This window comes from Zootoca vivipara, chromosome 8 (assembly GCF_965207765.1).
Source record: "Zootoca vivipara chromosome 8, rZooViv2.hap1.1, whole genome shotgun sequence".
NCBI classification, from domain to species: Eukaryota; Metazoa; Chordata; class Lepidosauria; order Squamata; family Lacertidae; genus Zootoca; species Zootoca vivipara.
The window spans coordinates 4399761-4419293 of NC_142591.1; the positions used below are offsets into that span (position 1 = coordinate 4399761).

A 19533-nucleotide genomic window follows, 5' to 3' on the forward strand; every position below is an offset into this window, starting at 1 on the left:
AACCTTGTCGTACTCCTTTCCCAATTTTGAACCACTCAGTTGTTCCATATCCAGTTCTAACTGTAGCTTCTTGTCCCACATAGAGATTTCTCAGGAGACAGATGAGGCGATCAGGCACTCCCATTTCTTTAAGAACTTGCCATAGTTTGCTGTGGTCGACACAGTCAAAGGCTTTTGCATAGTCAATGAAGCAGAAGTAGACGTTTTTCTGGAACTCTCTAGCTTTCTCCATAATCCAGCGCATGTTTGCTATTTGGTCTCTGGTTCCTCTGCCCTTTCGAAATCCAGCTTGCACTTCTGGGAGTTCTCGATCCACATACTGCCTAAGCCTGCCTTGTAGAATTTTAAGCATAACCTTGCTAGCGTGTGAAATGAGCGCAATTGTGCGGTAGTTGGAGCATTCTTTGGCACTGCCCTTCTTTGGAATTGGGATGTAGACTGATCTTCTCCAATCCTCTGGCCATTGCTGAGTTTTCCAAACTTGCTGGCATATTGGGTGTAGCACCTTAACAGCATCATCTTTTAAAATTTTAAATAGTTCAGCTGGAATATCATCACTTCCACTGGCCTTGTTATTAGCAATGCTTTCTAAGGCCCATTTGACTTCACTCTCCAAGATGTCTGGCTCCAGGTCAGCAACCACACTACCTGAGGTGTACGAGACCTCCATATCTTTCTGGTATAATTCCTCTGTGTATTCTTGCCACCTCTTCTTGATGTCTTCTGCTTCTGTTAGGTCCTTACCACTTTTGTCCTTGATTATGGTAATCTTTGTACGAAATGTTCCTTTCATATCTCCAATTTTCTTGAACAGATCTCTGGTTTTCCCCATTCTATTGTTTTCCTCTATTTCTTTGCATTGCTCATTTAAGAAGACCCTCTTGTCTCTCCTTGCTATTTTTTGGAAATCTGCATTCAGTTTCCTGTATCTTTCCCTATCTCCCTTGCATTTTGCTTGCCTCCTCTCCTCCGCTATTTGTAAGGCCTCGTTGGATAGCCATTTTGCTTTCTTGCATTTCCTTTTCCTTGGGATGGTTTTCGTTGCTGCTCCCTGTATAATGTTACGAGCCTCCATCCATAGTTCTTCAAGCATTCTGTCCACCAAATCTAAATCCTTAAACCTGTTCCTCACTTCCACTGTGTATTCATAAGGGATTTGATTTAGATTGTATCTTACTGGCCCAGTGGTTTTTCCTACTTTCTTCAGTTTAAGCTGGAATTTTGCTATAAGAAGCTGATGATCTGAGTTACAGTCAGCTCCAGGTCTTGTTTTTGCTGACTGTATAGAGCTTCTCCATCTTTGGCTGCAGAGAATATAATCAATCTGATTTCGATGCTGCCCATTTGGTGATATCCATGTGTAGAGTCGTCTCTTGTGTTGTTGGAAAAGAGTGTTTGTGATGACCAGCTTGTTCTCTTGACAGAACTCTATTAGCCTTTGCCCTGCTTCATTTTGAACTCCAAGGCCAAACTTGCCAGTTGTTCCTTTTATCTCTTGATTCCCTACTTTAGCATTCCAATCCCCTGTAATGAGAAGAACATCCTTCTTTGGTGTCATTTCTAGAAGGTGTTGTAAGTCTTCATAGAACTGGTCAATTTCACTTTCTTCAGCACCGGTAGTTGGTGCATAAACTTGGATTACTGTGATGTTAAAAGGTCTGCCTTGGATTCGTATCGAGATCATTCTGTCATTTTTGAGATTGCATCCCATTACAGCTTTTGCCACTCTTTTGTTGACTATGCGGTAGTTGGAGCATTTTTTGGCACTGCCCTTCTTTGGGATTGGGATGTAGACTGATCTTTTCCAATCCTCTGGCCACTGCTGGGTTTTCCAAACTTGCTGGCATATTGAGTGTAGCACCTTATACAGATGCAATTCTGGATTGCATTATAGTGTTGCTGTACACCTCTTTTTCTCTTTTAATTCTACCTCAAACATACATTAAACAGCAGGCTCAATCCCTGAGCTGCTCTGGTGCACAATGCTCTTCCACTGTTTGTTTGTTTGTTTGTTTGTTTGTTTGTTTGTTGTGGGGGAGGAAGGGAAAGGAGATTGTTAGCAGCTTTGAGACTCCTTAGGGTAGTGATAAAGCGGGATATCAAATCCAAACTCTTCTTCTTCTTCACCGCTACCAGAGAAATAATATGGATGCATTGCATTGACATTCTTTTCATGGACATGACCATTTTTAAAAGTTAAAAAATTCAACATCCAGTGCTTTTTTTTCTGGGGGGATACAGGGGTACGCATATCCCTAAACATTTTGTGAATCTTTGTACTTTTGTCCATTTACTGTATTTATTTTTCCTGATCAGAACTCTAAAATGGTGATTTTCCTGAGTCAAAATGAGAGTACCCCTAAAGATTTTTTTATTATTATTTAGAAAAACTGCACTGTCAACATCACGTCATAGCATTTACACACTGGCTTCCACCATCAGCAACCAGAATCTTTCACACAACTGGGTCAGAAAGAGCATTATTTGGGCAAGACACAATACCGGTAGTTTTTTTACCACTATTTATAATTTCTGAGCAAATTAAATTCCTTGAAAGTTTTAAAGCAGAGGTTAGATGGCCATCTGTCAAGGATGCTTTAGCTGAGTTTCCTGCATTGCAGGGGGCTGGACCCTAGGGGGTTCCTTACAATTCTATAATTCTATAACCATAAATTAAATCCAATCAACATCAGTCAGAAAACTGAGTAAATGCGGAAAAACAAGATTTCATATGGACAGATCGCACAATAATAAGTCACAAACCAGTTTTCACGAATCTGCCCACCAACTTTCCAAACAAAACTGGCATTAAACAGGAATCAAATTGCCGCCTCCCGCATTTCGGGAGTGCTCAGTCTCTTCCTCTAATCGCATATGCATGAACTGGAGGAAATCCCTCCTCCTCGCCTTCCTCTCCGCCCTTCCGCCGCCGCGCAAACGCCAGCATTTCCGGGCGCATCTGCCGGAGCAAGACGCGTGTGCGTAAAGATGGCTGCGCCCGAGCAGGTGAGTGCCTCTCCTGAGCGCTTCTTGGCAACTAAGCGCCAGCGGAGACCCCTCCGCCTTTGCCAAAAGAAGACACCGGGGGCCAGGGGTGGCTGCCCGCCCGCCCTGCTAAGGCTGCCTTTCCCCGGCCCCAGAAGAGGCTCAGCGGGCCTCGTGTGCTGCTGGAGAAATGCCACCCCCCCCCAAAAAAGGGATAGAGGGTGATAGCCGGAGAAAGGCGGGTTTGCCTCCGTGAGCTCTCCAGCTATACGGTTTAGGAGCAAAAGCACGGGGGCCGCCGCCGCTTTAGAGGGAAGTCGCACCCCTTGGGGGCGTGGGCACTTTACCTGCACATGTATTTGTCTTGGAAGAGACAACACTTCATGCTAGGTAATTGTATTAAAAGTGTTCAATAAAAGTTTGTAATTTAAAAGAGAGAGGGTTTTTGAATGGATTCAAACTTCAAGAAAGAAGATTCCACCTAAACATTAGGAAGAACTTCCTGACAGTAGGAGCTGTTCGGCAGTGGAATTTGCTACCAAGGAGTGTGGTGGAGTCTCCTTCTTTGGAGGTCTTTAAGCAGAGGCTTGACAGGCATATGTCAAGAATGCTTTGATGGTGTTTCATGCTTGGCAGGGGGTTGGACTGGATGGCCCTTGTGGTCTCTTCCAACTCTATGATTCTATGACCCCTAGCTGGTAACTCCCCCCCCCTTTAATTTGTCAGACAGCATAATATATCAATACAGGACAGTATATATCCCATACTGCCCCTCCCCCGCTTCGCAGAAAGCAGAATACTGTACTGCACACCAGGCATCCCCAAATTTCGGCCCTCCAGATGTTTTGGCCTACAACTCCCATGATCCCTAGCTAACAGGACCAGTGGACGGGGAAGATGGGAATTGTAGTCCAAAACATCTGGAGGGCCGAAATTTGGGGATGCCTGCTGTGCACACACACACACCAATTATAACATTTCAGCACTGCAGGAGCAGAACTGGGGGGCAAGAGTGTTAGGTTCTGTGATGCCTCCCATGGTCACCTTTGCTAACTATGCAATGAGTTGACTCACCAGCTTAATGTGAGAGGCATCACAGAGGAAAGGGAGGCATCAACTGGTCAGATGAGAATGTGGTGCACAAGAGAAATCTGGCTTTAAAAAATGCTTGGCAGGGTCAAGCCAGTGACGTCAGTTTTACCTGTCCAAATGCTCCATCTCTGGATGTCTGGATTTGAGACCCAATTTAATACTTTATTGTCATTGTCCCCTTGCAGGCGGGAACAACGAAATTACTCTGTTACCACATCCACTCAGATAAAGCATTCCACATAATCCAAAATGACTACAAAACCCTAATAAAAACTGCAATATAACAAGTAAAATAAGATGACTTCAAAGTATACCACAGATGAGGAAAGGTACTGCCAGGGTCAAAAGAAGGGCAGTGCAGTTAAAGAGCAGAGAAAGCTGTTTTCTTTCAGAAAACTGAAATCCTCTGCATGAGGAGAACAAAAAAGGAAAATAAACTATAGCCAAAGAAAATGCAAGCAGACAATAAGGGATTTTTAGAAATTAAAGGAGCATGTTGCTGAAAATAAAGATCAACAACAACAAAAATATTTGAATACATTATATACAGAAAACTGGTAAGGGGGTGGTTGGAAATTTGGATAAGGAAGTCTCTGAATACCAGTTGCTGAAACCTGCAAAAGAGCAGAGTGCAGTTGTGCTCAGGTCCTGCTTGAAGGCGTCCTGTAGGGATCTAGCTGGCCACTCTAAAATCAGGCCTAGACAGGTTTTTGGGCTGATCCAGTAGCACTTTTCCTATGTTCTTACGTGAGCTAGGTGGCTGTGCTGATTCAGGCATGTATGGCCATTAGCTATTGCTGTATAATATAAAAATTCCATAATCCATAGTATAGCAATTTTGGTTGATCTAATAAAGATGTTTGCCTACTATGTATTTTAGAATTGCACAGAAAATAATAGAAAGTTCTATGTTGGTACATCAAGACCCACCAGGCATGTCTCAGCCAGTTCTCAATAGATCAACCAATATATCACATAGTGCCTTTGATGGTGACCTCTGAAAGTTGAGGGTTGTAGGGCCTTTGTGGAGTTCTGATTCTTCCCTTTCATTCCCCACCAAGGCATATTCAAGTGAGGAGGAAACAGAACCTGAGCCTAGACCTCGAGACACCCCTGAAGACATTTCCCTTGAGGCAGCAGCAAACACTATTGCTTTTCACCCTTGCCGGGATGTCCTGGCTGCTGGAGACGTGGATGGTGATGTCTATTTGTGAGTACAGCTTCTCTGAGAAAAGTGCTGATGGCATAACTGGGTGAGCCCTTATGGGGGTGATGCAAGAATAAAATCCAAAGAGTGGTCCCCCCCCCTTCCCATATCAGTAGTCCAGCAAGATAGAGGACTTACATTGTCGGTTTGCACTATAGGGAGAACCTATCATGACTTAGCTATCTGATGAATGAGAATCTCCTGTGTAAGAGAGCCTGGTGATGGGGCTGTTCCAGAGCCTTTTTCTACCCATCACCCCAGTTGCTGGCAGAAAATACGTTCTGCACCCAGATGAAGGTATGCCAAGAAAACTTTGCAAATATTAATAATATTCCATTTGCAAGTTTTTGGTTCCTTCATCTGTTCATATCAAGGGGCCAGTTTGAGGGCTCAGAAGCAGGGCATGAAGGCAACAGCTTTCATTTCTGCCTAACTGGGGAGTTTCAAGAAACAGTCCTACAGATATCTGACTTGCCCTTCCTTTTTTAAAAAAGTTATCATAAATTTTTGTTGTGTACCATATCATAGACTGAAATTCCCTTTCAACTCTTCTGCCAATCTTCCTCCAGTACAATTTTCATCTTTAGGTATAATTTTCCCAGTTGCTTTCAACAGGTTCTTTGATGACCCCTCCACCTTTTTAAATATTTCAGATATTCATATTCCTGTTTGGAAGGTGGGAACAAGGAACTTTGGTCTTCAGGACATCATTTAAAATCCTGCCGGGAAGTGTCCTTTTCCCATGATGGACAAAGTGAGTGCTTCCCTCTTTGTGCCTTGTTTATTTCTTGGTTCCCAATTATGCAGTGTCTTGGAGACGCATTCACTAGAACAATGAGCATCTTCTGCTTATCATCCTGAATAAGGGGTGCTAAGGCTGAAATCCCATGCACACCTTTGTGGGATTAAGCCCCCTTGAGCAGAATAGTATTTCTGAATAAACCTGTATGAGTCTGTTTGAATCCCAGCAGGAGAAAAAGCTTAGAGTAAACTTTTAAAAAATGCATTATGGCGTGATAGTTTACTAGATATTTATGTTGATCCCAAAATAGCAAGCACGTCTCAATAACGGGCAATGCAATTTCATGCTGGAGAACATTACATATTTGGATGTATAGAGTGCTTTTTTTCTTTAAAAAATAATGTTTAGGGGTACTCTCATTTTCCTACTCATATTGAAATACTGACCCTCAATGAGGCCAAACTTAGAGTCACAAAATGTTTAGGGGAATGCATACCCCTGCGTCCCCCCAGAAAAAAAGCACTGAGTGTATATGTTAACAGATTCCTGAAGAATTATCTGTATGTCATTATTTTCAGATTAACATTTTATCTTCAGTAAACTTCTGAATAATGCTGGGGCAATATCCTTTGAATATTTCTGGGAAATCTAATCAAATAAACAGGACTGCTTTTATACTCTCTGGTGTAGCTGCTCATAGATTTTGATGTGAAGTTCTGGCTATTCCATTTCAGAAGGGAGTCAGGAAATATTCCCTTTAAATTACTGAGTATATCCAGTGATCGGTGTGTTCCTCTCCATTTTCTAGAGCTCTTTACGGTGTCCAAAGATAAATCCATTCATATTCTAAGTGTGGAGGAAGGTCGTCTTGTGACAAGGTTCTCCAAGGCTCACAAGTAAGCAATGGGGACAAGTAAGCTTTTATAGGAGTGCGCTTACTCCTTTTCCTCCAAGGAGCTCAAGGTGGTGTGCCTGGTTCTCCCCCTTCTCATTTAATCTGTGACACAGATTAGGCTGGGAGGCCATGACTGGCCCTAGGTCACCCAGAGTTTCAAGCCCTAGTGGGGATTTGAATCTTGGTCTCACTTCTAGTTCTTTCATCAAGATGGTGCTTGTAGTAGCCAGCAGGAAATCCGCAAACCTTCCTCGCAGTCCAGTCCTATGGATGCTTGCAAAGGGTTGGTACTGTGAAGCAGACATCCCCAAACTTCGGCCCTCCAGATGTTTTGGACTACAATTCCCATCTTCCTCAACCACTGGTCTTGTTAGCTAGGGATCATGGGAGTTGTGGGCCAAAACATCTGGAGGGCCGGAGTTTGGGGATGCCTGCTGTGAAGAATGTAAGAATGTCTTACAACGGAAACCTGCAAATGGCACCCACACGTTTCCTCCTGCACCCCTCTTCACTTGCTGGCTCCTGAAACGTAGCAGAGTTTCTTCAGCTTCAGCAGTTCCCAACGAGATCTCTCTAATCTGGCAGTGTTTATTTACAGAAGCAGTAAATCAGTCTGGGAGACTATTTCACCCATGGCTGTCCTGTACAAAAGCGAAAGTACAACTGAACTCAAAGAGCATTTAACCCAGGCATCCCCAAACTTCGGCCCTCCAGATGTTTTGTACTACAATCCCCATCTTCCCTGACCACTGGTCCTGTTAGCTAGGGATCATGGGAGTTGTAGGCCAAAACATCTGGAGGGCCATAGTTTGGGGATGCCTGATTTAACCCCTCCCCCGTCACATCCCAGAGCTTTTAATCCTGTAAGCTCTGTTTTACTTCACAGTTACACCTGCATAATTGCAAGCAGTCAGCCTACTGGCATCAGGAACCACCCTGTGGCCTTCATGACATGTCATTCGCTGGATGGTTGTGACCTATAAAGCTCCCTACACAGCTTAGGTTCAGGTTATCTGATAGACCATATTCCATCATACAAAGCCCAGGCTCTGAGATCTTTGGTGGGGGCCCCGTCTCTCAGTCCTGCCACCCTCAAATGCATGCTTGGTGGGGACACAGGAGAAGGCCTTCTCGGTAGCTGCTCCCAGATTCTGGAGCTCTCTCCCTGGAGAAGCTGGACTGGTGCACTCCTTGTTGTCCATCCACTGGCTGGTGAAGACCTTCCAAAAGGCTTACGCACACACGCACACACACTATAACCTTTCATCACCACTTGGGGTGCAAAGCAGGGCCAGAGATGGTGTGACCTGGGGAGAATTCTGAGGGCCAGGCCAAGAAGCCTTAAGGGCTGGCTTTTGGCCCTGGGCCAGGTTCCCCACCCTTGCTTTAAACCCTCCCTGTACCTCTATTGTTATTCCCTTCTACACTTCATTCAGAGTGAGGAGGGAATACTGGGAGCTGGAAGTTGGGAGAGTGTGGACCCCTTGAAGTTAATGGACATGACTGACAAGTTCACTAATTTCACCTGCAGTTGGGCCCGTGGAAATGAAGTAAGTCTTGCCATCTTTTACGGAGGGAATATGAATTTTCTCTTGCTTGTGTGGCTCCCATAATAGGCGTGTACGGAGAAAGAATTCTCTTTGTTCATAGGATCAGGTGATCCTCTCTTACCAAGCCCCTCATTCTGCCCTTTAGCGGAGTTCCAGTTTGCTTCCCTTCTTCCTGGTGCCTCTGTGGGGCTGTTGAGACCTTGCAGAGGGCAACAACTCCAAGAGGGAATAAGGCACTTGTGTAATATAGTGGCTATCTGTAGCATGGATTCTGCTGCTACAACTCTGGAATTTCCACAGTTCTGCTCTGAACAGTCTGCTGGTGATAGATGAGCACTTGTTTGCCACAGGAGATGACCGCGGGGAATTGAAAGTGTGGGATCTGCGCAAAGGCACCTCCTTTATGGAAATGAAGCAGCACGAGGAGTATATCAGTGACATGGCCGTCGATGGGAACAAGAAACTGCTGCTCACCACCAGGTACTCGTGCACTCTCCAGTTTTTAGTGGGCTTGGTTTATTATACTTCGGTGGTGGAGACGCTTTGACTGCAGTGGGAGGCCAAGAGCTGTTAAGAGACTCCTGTTAAGATTTCCTCCTAATGAGCAGTTAATTTAGTTGGCTCATTAGAGGCTTTGCCAAACTTCCAATAGTCCAGCCCGCTTCCCCTTAGTAGCTGCGGACCTTGGCAAAGATAGCAAAATAAATCATCTTCTGTCTCTCTTCTTGCGCTGCTAAGAAGCTGTGTGTGAACTAACAAGAAGCAGCACACAAAAATCACAAAGAATAGCTTCTGTCTTCTAAACTAAAAGCTTTATTTACAGAGCAATAAAGAACAGCCCTGGCGAGAGACAAGGCACGACTGCTCTCTTCGCCAGGCAAAAAACGAAACTGAAATATGTACACTCAGAGAACAAAGAACTGTAACATGATCCCCCTTTGCTCCCTCCTTCCCAGTGGTCAGGCGACACAGCAAAACACAAAGATGCAGGCTGCTTTTAACTTTTGCCAGCCTGAAACTCCTCACAACTCCCTCCCCACCCACCCACCCTCTCACACACACAAAATTCTTTTCCAAGGGCCATTGAAATGGATACCTATTGATATCCTGAAATGTACAGATCCTTCTAGTGGACAGAACACCAAAGTAACTGGAAACACTTGGAGCCGCAGCTGATTCTGCTGCCTTGGATGCTCCTGATAAGTAAATGATCACCGCGTTCCATTCTGTTTCTTGCAGTGGAGATGGAACTATGGGAGTCTTCAACATCAGGAGAAGGCGCTTCGAGCTGCTCTCAGAGCCTCAGAATGGAGACCTGTCAGCCATCGCTCTGATGAAGGTCAGCCCTATTACTCAGCAGCCCTTTGAGGAGCAGCTGCTGCAGAACTGAACATTTGTGGGAGAAGGGACTTAGAAACATGCTCTTGCCGAAAATAGTATGTATTGATGGGCAGCGTAATATTCCTATTTCATTGCCATTTGCTTTAGAATAAGACAGAAAAGGGACCCAGGTGGCGCTGTGGTTAAACCACTGAGCCTAGGGCTTGCTGATCAGAAGGTTGGCGGTTCGAATCCCTGTGACGGGGTGAGCTTCCGTTGCTCGGTCCCAGCTCCTGCCAACCTAGCAGTTCAAAAGTACGTCAAAATGCAAGTAGATAAATAGGAACCACTATAGCGGAAAGGTAAACAGCATTTCCGTGTGCTGCTCTGGTTCGCCAGAAGCGGCTTTGTCATGCTGGCCACATGACCTGGAAACTATACACCGGCTCCCTCGGCCAATAATGCGAGATGAGCGCGCAACCCCAGAGTCTGTCACGACTGGACCTAATGGTCAGGGGTCCCTTTACCTTAAGACAGAAAAAGGCCTTTGGATGGGTATGTCATGGTTTTTAGTTGTTGGTGAGGGGCAGGGGTTTTTCCAGGGGGAACTCAGTTCCGGCACTTCTCAGGTGGGCACCATTGCCATTCTAAGAGAACGAGGGAGGTGTCCATGGCGAGTTCCAGCCCCTCTTTCTCTAGGAAAATAGCACTGGTGAGGGGGATCAGGATCGTGCTTTTTTAAGGGTCAAACAGTCTTTATTTCCTGTTTGTTGCTCAGAGAGGAAAGAAAGTGGCCTGTGGCTCCAGCGAGGGAACCATTTACCTCTTCAACTGGGATGGTTTTGGGGCTACCAGTGATCGGTTTGCACTGAAGGCAGAGTCCATTGACTGCATGGTCCCTGTAACAGAGAGCATTGTGTGTACAGGCTGCACTGACGGAGTCATCAGGTGAGAGGGCAATGGGTTGTTTGTCAACCTGGGAACCACAGGCTTCTCCCGCGGGTATAGGGCAATACAGTATACAAATTTAAATAACAGTGCACATCTCTAGAGCAGCGTTTCCCAACCTTGTGCCTCCAGATGTTTTCGGACTACAATTCCCATCATTCCTGACCACTGGTCTTGCTAGCTAGGGATGATGGGAGTTGTAGTCCCAAAACATCTGGAGGCACAAGGTTGAGAAACACTGCTCTAGAGCTTACAACTCCCATGATTCCTAGCTAGCAGGACCAGTGGTCAGGGATGATGGGAATCGTGGTCTCAAAACATCTGGAGGCCCAAGGTTGAGGATCACTGCTTAGAGCAGGCATCCCCAAACTGCGGCCCTCCAGATGTTTTGACCTACAACTCCCATGATCCCTAGCTAACAGGACCAGTGGTTGGGGAAGATGGGAATTGTAGTCCAAAACATCTGGAGGGCCGAAGTTTGGGGATGCCTGCTCTAGAGGATTGTTAAGATTTGCATCCCCCCCCTTTAAGCTTCATTCTTTCCCTGATTGTGGTTTGTTTATACAGCTTTGTATAATCTCTTATGGTACTGTCCCATTGTTTTGCGTGAATTATATTCCATTAATCAATTAAACCTTTAAAAGGAATTTAGAGCCTTAGAAAAAGATTCCTTTCCCAACCCTCACCGGAGCATCTTAAAGTGCAGGTAGAATGAATTTCAGGTGCTGTTACGGAGGACCTGCTGGCTTTTTCTTAATCAGGCCTTTTCCTGTTGTTTCAGGGCCGTGAACATCTTGCCCAATCGGGTGATTGGCAGTGTTGGGCAGCATGTTGGGGAGCCTATTGAGCAGCTAGCCAAATGCCATAATGGCCCATTTCTGGCCAGCTGCGCCCATGACCAGAAGGTGAAGTTCTGGGACATCTCTTCGCTTAACTCGGTCATTGTGGACGATTACAGAAAGAAAAAGAAGAAAAGTGGGCAGCTGAAGTCTTTGAGTCTCAAGGCATTTGGTACTGGGGAGGATTTCTTTGCAGGCTTGAGAGAAGAGGAGGCAGCAGGGCCAAAGGATGAAGACTCTAGTGGCACGGAAACGGATAGTGACTAAAATATGTGCATGGATCAGATATGAGCAGCTCCCTCCCCTGAAGGGACCTTTATAACCCAAGACTGTTTGAAACTGTCAAGTTTTTGCAGAGATTTGGCTGAAAAAACAGCAGGATATTGGGCAAAGGTGTGGGAGCCTAATAAAACCCGTACTGCAGTCTTCTGTGTACTGCAATCCAGTGAAACAAATATATGCTTCCACAGCATAGTCATGAGAAAAACATGGTCTGGCTGCTACAAAAGGGGAAGGTGTAGATCTCAAGTTGCCCCAGGACAAAGCCTGTGCTTTCTGTTGGAAGAGGAGTGTATCATGGAATGAAAAGGCTAGAAAACAGGATTAATACTAGTGAGGAGGAAAGCTGTTGGTCTTATACTGGCACCCCCAAACTTCGGCCCTCCAGATGTTTTGGACTACAATTCCCATCATCCCTGACCACTGGTTCTGTTAGCTGGGGATCATGGGAGTTGTAGGCCAAAACATCTGGAGGGCCGCAGTTTGGGGATGCCTGGTCTTATATGTATGTACTGGTTTAACTACTACTTTCAAAGGAGGGTAGCCAGACACAAAAAGGGGATAGGGCTCCTGAACCTTCAATACAGAAGGGGGACTCTCTGAAACACACAACATGACACAACAGAAATGTATTTTGTGGATTTTATATTGTAAATAAAATAAACAAAACCCAGCATAACATCATCTATCAGATTTCAAATGATTCACACAAGGATATTGCAACACTTATTTCTTTCAAAACAATTTTAATATTCAAGTGCCTATGTTAGCCATTCACTATTTTTGATGCACATTAAAAAGTCAAAATTTTAAGGGACTCTGCCTGATCCTTTCCCTAAAATCTTCATACATCCATTTTGTTATTCACTGGGAACTTTTTATAGTGTTAAAAAGGCACCTGGTGTTCTGCTATTAAGAGGCACATGAAGGAATTCAGGGAACACCATCCTGAATCCCCAGGAAGACATAATCAGTACAGGCGGGTTTCCTCCTAAAGCAAAAGGCTAGCCTTTGTGCATGAAAAATTGTCCAATGCCCCTTGCCTAAAGCTACAAAACAAATTCAAACTGTCACAAACAAGTGAGAAAGCTCTCCAAACTCTTAAATAAATAAAAAGAATAATAATGTTTTCTATGTGTAAACAAAGAAAATAAGCAGCCCTAAATCTTGGTGTTGGAACGGGCGGGAGTCATCCCTAGAGTTTTACACAGTACTTGTCATGCCTGAGGGGCAGAAATAAAGTTGTGAAAGCAAGATAGGCCCCCAACTTAAGATTGCCTGTCGAGAAATACGCATGCATTATTTCCCCAAACTGAAAAGGATACTCAAATAACTTAACTTAAAACAATTTCGTACTGAGATCTGCATGGACAACCTATTTAAAATCTAACAAGACTCCAAAAGCAGCAATGCTTCTCCTCCAAAAAACAAAGACAAGATGCCAGGCACACTTTCTCTCCCCATGGATTTTATCCAAGCTGGTTTTAGTGGACAATGACAGGAGACACAGACCTCTCTCGAACTTGAAGACTGTTCTCTTACACCATTGGGCATCCTGTTGGAAAGAGAAATAGGTTAGGCTTTAGGGTTGCCAACATACAGAAAAGCAGTCAACACACTCAAAACAGGAACCCACCAGGAAGGCACCTATTCTGCAAACATACAAGGCAGGAAAACTCCTTTTCTGAAGTGCTTGGAGGCTGAAAAGGCCATGCACTGGCCTCCACTTGTCTCACCCTCTACCCTTGTTATCTTGATGTCTCTTAGGGATGCCCCAGAGGCATTCTCTCTCCAGGCAGCCTAGCCTGGAAAGTTGAAAGAATTTGTAGTGCGAGGGACCTCCGGCCAGGTTCCAATGATATCTAGGGCACCCACAGGTACCGAGTTGCAGTCTCAAGCAAGTGAAGGCAAGTTTTCTACCTCCAGCTTCAACTTACCCCTCTCAGCCCTGTGCTCTTCTATATAAAATGCTGCCACCATTCATTAGCTTCAATCTCTCAGTGTGGCAAGCTGGGTGAACAGAATAGGCATCCTTCTTTGACAAAAAAATATTGTTTAAAGAATGCTAATTTAGGTAGGTTTAGGGGACCCAGGTGGTGCTGTGGGTTAAACCACAGAGTCTAGGACTTGCTGATCAGAAGGTTGGCAGTTGCTCGGTCCCAGCTCCTCCCCACCTAGCAGTTCGAAAGCATATCAAAGTGCAAGTAGATAAATAGGGACCGCTCTGGCGGGAAGTTAAACGGCGTTTCCGTGCGCTGCTCTGGTTCGCCAGAAGCAGCTTTGTCATGCTGGCCACATGATCCGGAAGCTGTCTGCGGACAAGCGCCGGCTCCCTCGGCCTATAGAGCGAGACGAGCGCCGCAACCCCAGAGTCGGACACGACTGGACCTGATGGTCAGGGGCCCCTTTACCTTTACCTCCTTATATCAATTTTATAACAGTTAAAAGCCCCATGACCTAGCTGAGGATTTCACCTGCCTTGCTCACCATCTGGGAGACCTGAAGGCAACCTAGTGCCTCTTTGCTCCCTTTCAGCAAATCTGAAGCACTGCTTCCAAGATGAAGTTGTGCAACAACACTTACCCAGAGCTTTGAGTAGCTGCAACGCCACTGCATCCTTGGCCTTTTCGTGGGCCCCCAAGCCAGAACGTTCTGGCTTGATCCAGATAAACCCACTGAAAGGCGATGGGTATTTAGGTATCACCACTTGATACCAGAACTGTAACCATCCTTCATGATTCTTTTGCATACATTTTGTAAGAAATACAGGGAGCCCCAGCTGCCGTTCCTTGCATTGCAGATTCAGGTAGTCCAGCACACTGCCCACTGGGGATTGCACAGGCCCAGAAGGTGCTTTGTAGGGGGAATCTCTGTGGGAAAAATTGGATGGTGGAATCTCCGGAAAGCCCTGAACGGAGGCACTGTGGAGTTCCTGTTTTATATTTGGTTTCAGCCAATCCACTTCAATGTCATCTCCACAGAGGCACAAACTACCTGCAGAACAGAAGAAACAATTTAAAATTTGATTCAAATATAGGCCTCTCCTAACAGTATTCCACCCGCAATTGACAGCAGTGCAGGAAAAAATAAAAGTAGACGACATATGAAAGAGACAGCTTAAAAATATATGAATACTAATTGCATTGCTTGCATAATTTGAGTTTGTATGCACTAGTGATAGCTCTAAAGTTCTCATGTACATTAAATGATGTAATAGTTCTCAGTAGTTAATATTGTCACTGAAATTTCCATGAAGGTGAAATTGGCAGGTAACTAGGTGACCAGTGCCACTTAATACTAATAATAATAATAATAACAACAATAATTTTATTATTTATACCCCTCCCACCTGGCTGGCTTCCAAAAAATGTATTTTTCAAATAAAAAAGCCAAACATTAAAAACTTCCCGATATAGGGCTGCCTTCAGATGTCTTCTAAAAGTTGTGTAAGTTCTTTATCTCCTTGACATCTGAAGGGAGGGCATTCCACAGGGAAGGTGCCACTGCCAAGAAGGCCCTTTGCCTGGTTCCCTGAAATTTCACTTCCCACAGTAAGGGAATTGCCAGAAGACCCTTGGAAGTGAACCTCAGTCTCCGGGCTGAATGATGCGGGTGGAATTTGGCTCCTGTACTTGAGTGGTGGATACAATAAGGAGCCATCTGCACCCCATGCTCCGAGCCTCTATTGCCTATAGTACATGATACTTTACTGCTATATTTATGAGTCAAACCTTCCACAAGCGTTTTCCTGGCGATTGCAGCAGCCTGGTGGGAGCTGTATTTCACCTCTGCCAACTGCCTCTCCCTTCTGAAAGGGCTTGGGTGCAAGGAAACACTCAGGACTCCGGCAGTAAGTTCCTGCAGCATTGGAAGAAGGTGTCCCTCTCTCACAGAGAGAGACAAACCATCAATGGAGAGCTCACACTTGTCTGTACTTCTGCAGACCAAAATGGAGTGGCCGGGCTGGATTTCAAAGTTGTTGAGCATGGCAATAGCATCCTGGGCACTGCGTCTGTTTCCGTATTTCGCATAGGCAAAGCCACGGTTAAGCCCACTGAACGTCATCATGAGACGAAATTCATAGAGCCTCCCAACACTCTGGAAGAGAGGAATTAGTTTATCCTCATATATATCCTGTGGAATCTTCCCTATGAAAATCTCAGAGCCAGGTGGTGGAACACTGCCAGTCCAACCTGCGGAAAAAGAAAAAGAAGACGCATAATTGACTCTTCTTTTTTTTAAATGTTCCATACAAGGGAAAAGAGCTCAGTAGTTGTACAGAAAATAAAAATAGCAGCTGATGGTTGCCATTTTAGACGTTCCAAGAAAGGAATCAAATGAAAGTGTCTCTCCATAAGGTTCCATGAAGAGTTTGGATTTGATATCCCATTTTATCACTACCCTAAGGAGTCTCAAAGCAGCTAACATTCTCCTTTCCTTTCCCTTCCTCCCCCACAACAAACACGCCGAGAGACTTCAAATAAGTGTGACTAGCCCAAGGTCACCCAGCAGCTGCATGTGGAGGAGCGGAGACACAAACCCGGTTCCCCAGATTACGGAGTCTACTGCTCTTAACCACTACACCACACGAGTTGATGGAGGGTGAAAACAATGCTTGATTGTCTTAAAGTAAATAAAAGGATTCCATGTCGTAACCGTCTTGTCTTTTATACAGTACCAGCTTCATCCCCATACAAGATTCTACAGCAAAGGGAAAGACCTCAGGCAGTAGCATACGTGAATGCCTTTAGTTTTTAGCAATTTCTATTACAATTCTGTACAATAAGCAAGTAAAATAGGCTTCATGAAACTTCTGTGGGCTTGGGCATTAGCAGGGAAATTCAGGCTCCCCTCACCCACTGGGCAACAGCTTGTGAGATTTCCAGCAACCAGAAATGACAATTGAAAGGTGGTAACCTTCCAATTGCCTCCAAGCAGCTTAAGCACATACCAGTATTTCTAAAAGTGATACTTGGGTGACAGATCTGTGTATCCCAGGCTGATAATCTTCTACTTACCTGGTGGAGGGCCACCGTATTTCCTCTGGCCATTGATCTGTACCAGTTTGATTCCAGTCTCTTCCACCCAAGCCAGAAGGGCAGTTTTTTTAGCCTGGTTTACTTCCTCGCTCCATGCAGGACAAGACACCTACAAACACAACATGGAATCAGGGGCGGACTTGGGTCATCTTTCCTAATTTGGCACTTCCAAGCAGATATTCTCCATAATGGATCTTTTCGATCCAGCTGCTTGATGGCATTAAGGGAGGCCCATGCTCAGGCCTTCCAGAAGCAGCAGCCCAGGAACGACGAAGCTTTTGCTGGTCAGCCCCATGAAGCAGAGCGTTTGTTTCTGGAGCACCTTGGGAACGTTCAAGGTACTTCGGGGTCACAACGACTCCGGCGCTGGCAGCACTAACAAGCCGCTCACACTTCAGCAACGGGGCTTCGCTTTTAGGGGAAGGAGTGCAACTAACGCGGCCGCCTTCGGCCATTGAAGAAGGTAATGCCTATCCAGGGCCGGGCGCGTCCCTCCACACGGGCGGATTCCGAGCCCGGAGACCGCAGAAGTTGAGCAGATTTTAAAGAAGCGAAAGCTTTATCGAGTTATTCTCTTTTTTGGGGGTGGGGGACAGGACCAGTACCTCAGTAATCAATCACGGTCAAGAGCGGTCTCGCAAAGACACGTGTCAGTCGCAACCCTCATTTCAGAAAGCAATTGTTCCCAATTCCTTCGGAGCAATTTTGGAGAGTCCCTTTGCGCGAGAGGACCTCGTGCCGCGCAGCCGACTCCCCCCCCCCCCGCATAACACTGAACCTGTATTAATTTGCGAGGGAGGGAAGCAGGGTAGCAACCGCGACGCTCTAAAAGTCAGCACGCCTTTAAGCGCAACGAGATTCGCTCCCAGGTAAGAGCAGCCACAGGTGGTCCGTGGTTTGAGCCAGGCGAGCTCCCCGTCCGCCAAAGAACTAGATTTTGGCTCAGACTCCTCCAACCGCAACCATTTCTCTTCCCTCCTACAGGAAAAAAAAACTAAGAGGCTTCAGTCTACTACCTACCTGCACACCATCCATGGCCCCCCAAAACTGCGTGCAGTACTTTTCGGGCAACGCCTTCCCAGCCACACCCTCCTCACTGGCGGGCGGCGGCCGCTCCTTTTCTAGCCCGGGGGCGGCTCCCCCGCCCGCTTTCCTCTGCTGATTGGTAGATTAATCACACGCCTCCGCCCCCCGTGTACGCGCTCCCGGGGCGGGGGTCCTTCCTGGTCAGCGGGATCCCTTGCGCGCGCGCCAGGCGAAGCCCGCCGTTCTCTTCGCTTCGACCCCGAGATCGTTCCCACCAGCACCGCCACCACTTTCCAATCCTTTGATTAGCTAGCCCACACCATTCACACGTGCCGCAGCTGGGGCCATAAGCGCGCCTTCCATAGCGCCGAACCGAAGCGCCGGCGGCCCGCTAAGTTTAGCCGCCAGGAGAGAAGCGGAGCCTCCTTGCAGGCTGAACTTGGGTTTTTTCCCCAGTAATAAAGACGCACAGGATATTTAAAAATATTCTGAATTACTGGTGGGCTATTTACTGAACAGCCTTATGTTGCTAACGTTGCAAATTGGGAGGGGTTCTTTTGTTGGTGGTGGGAAAGGCGTCAACTCCAGACATTCAACAAGTGTCTCTTTTTTAGGGAGAAAAATTTCATCCATGTCTCACACTTCCCCGTGGCACAGCCTGCCACCATTGTTGTGCTGACCACAGAACTCCTTTGAAGAAGGCGCTCATTCCGCATGCAATCCACTATGTGTGAAAGACACCTTCACCCAATACTTAAGGATTAAGGAGAACAGTAAGATTGCAGGAGGCAGAGATAACGCCTGACAAGCTGTGAAAACTCCCGGAATATTTGCAGGCTGGAGATTGTTCACACCTGAGTAGTGCACCATTGTTGTTAATTTAAATGCCTGTCAGGGCCACAGGTGGTGCTGCGGGTTAAACCACAGAAACTAGGGCTTTCTGATCAGAAGGTCAGCGGTTCGAATCCCTGTGACGGGGTGAGCTCCCATTGCTCAGTCCCAGCTTCTGCCAACCTAGCAGTTCAAAATCGCGTCAAAGTGCAAGTAGATAAATAGGTACCGCTCCAAGCAGGAAGGTAAACGGCATTTCCATGCGCTGCTCTGGTTCACCAGAAGCGGCTTTGTCATGCTGGCCACATGACCTGGAAGCTGTACGCCGGCTCCCTCGGCTAATAACGCGAGATGAGCACCGCAACCCCAGAGTCGGTCACGACGGGACCTAATGGTCAGGGGTCCCTTTACCTTTATCTTTATACCTAATCATATTTTGGAATTTAGATAAATACGGATGGCCAACTTCTTGAAATGGTCAGGGGTCCCTTTACGTTTACCAGGGCCGTCTGGCGCTGTGGTGCAAATATCCCTCCCTCCGGCGCCCCCCGCCTTTCCCAGAGTTGTTGACCTTTTTTTAGGGAGCTGACACCACGCTTACACATTATCTCTGCTTGGGAAAACAAACGTGTCAGTAAAGCATGAGACTCAATCTCAGGGTTGTGGTTTCAAGCCCCATGTTGGGCAAAAGATTCCTACATTGCAGGGGGTTGGACTACTAGATGACCCTGGTGGTTCCCTTCCAACTCTGTGAATGGTTATGTTATTTTGTTGTATCTG

General features: G+C 46.1%; 2 protein-coding genes across 2 annotated transcripts; one reads left to right on the forward strand and one right to left on the reverse strand.

Annotated features, from left to right (window-relative positions):
* The first annotated feature begins 2133 nt into the window (after positions 1-2133).
* Positions 2134-12670, forward strand: WDR55 (WD repeat domain 55). The gene is made up of 8 exons (XM_035103512.3): positions 2134-3006; positions 5139-5287; positions 5938-6038; positions 6835-6922; positions 8772-8951; positions 9711-9810; positions 10570-10739; positions 11521-12670. The coding sequence occupies exons 1-8, from the start codon at positions 2875-2877 to the stop codon at positions 11843-11845; spliced, it is 1245 nt and encodes a 414-aa protein (XP_034959403.3). The 5' UTR covers positions 2134-2874; the 3' UTR covers positions 11846-12670.
* A 53-nt stretch (positions 12671-12723) lies between these two features.
* DND1 (DND microRNA-mediated repression inhibitor 1) lies at positions 12724-18050 on the reverse strand. Its single transcript, XM_035103513.3, has 5 exons — positions 17917-18050; positions 16876-17005; positions 15589-16050; positions 14441-14851; positions 12724-13412 (listed from the first exon to the last, which is right to left on the reverse strand). Exons 1-5 carry the CDS (start codon positions 17929-17931, stop codon positions 13396-13398), a joined length of 1035 nt encoding a protein of 344 aa, XP_034959404.1. The 5' UTR covers positions 17932-18050; the 3' UTR covers positions 12724-13395.
* Between the last annotated feature and the right edge of the window lie 1483 nt (positions 18051-19533).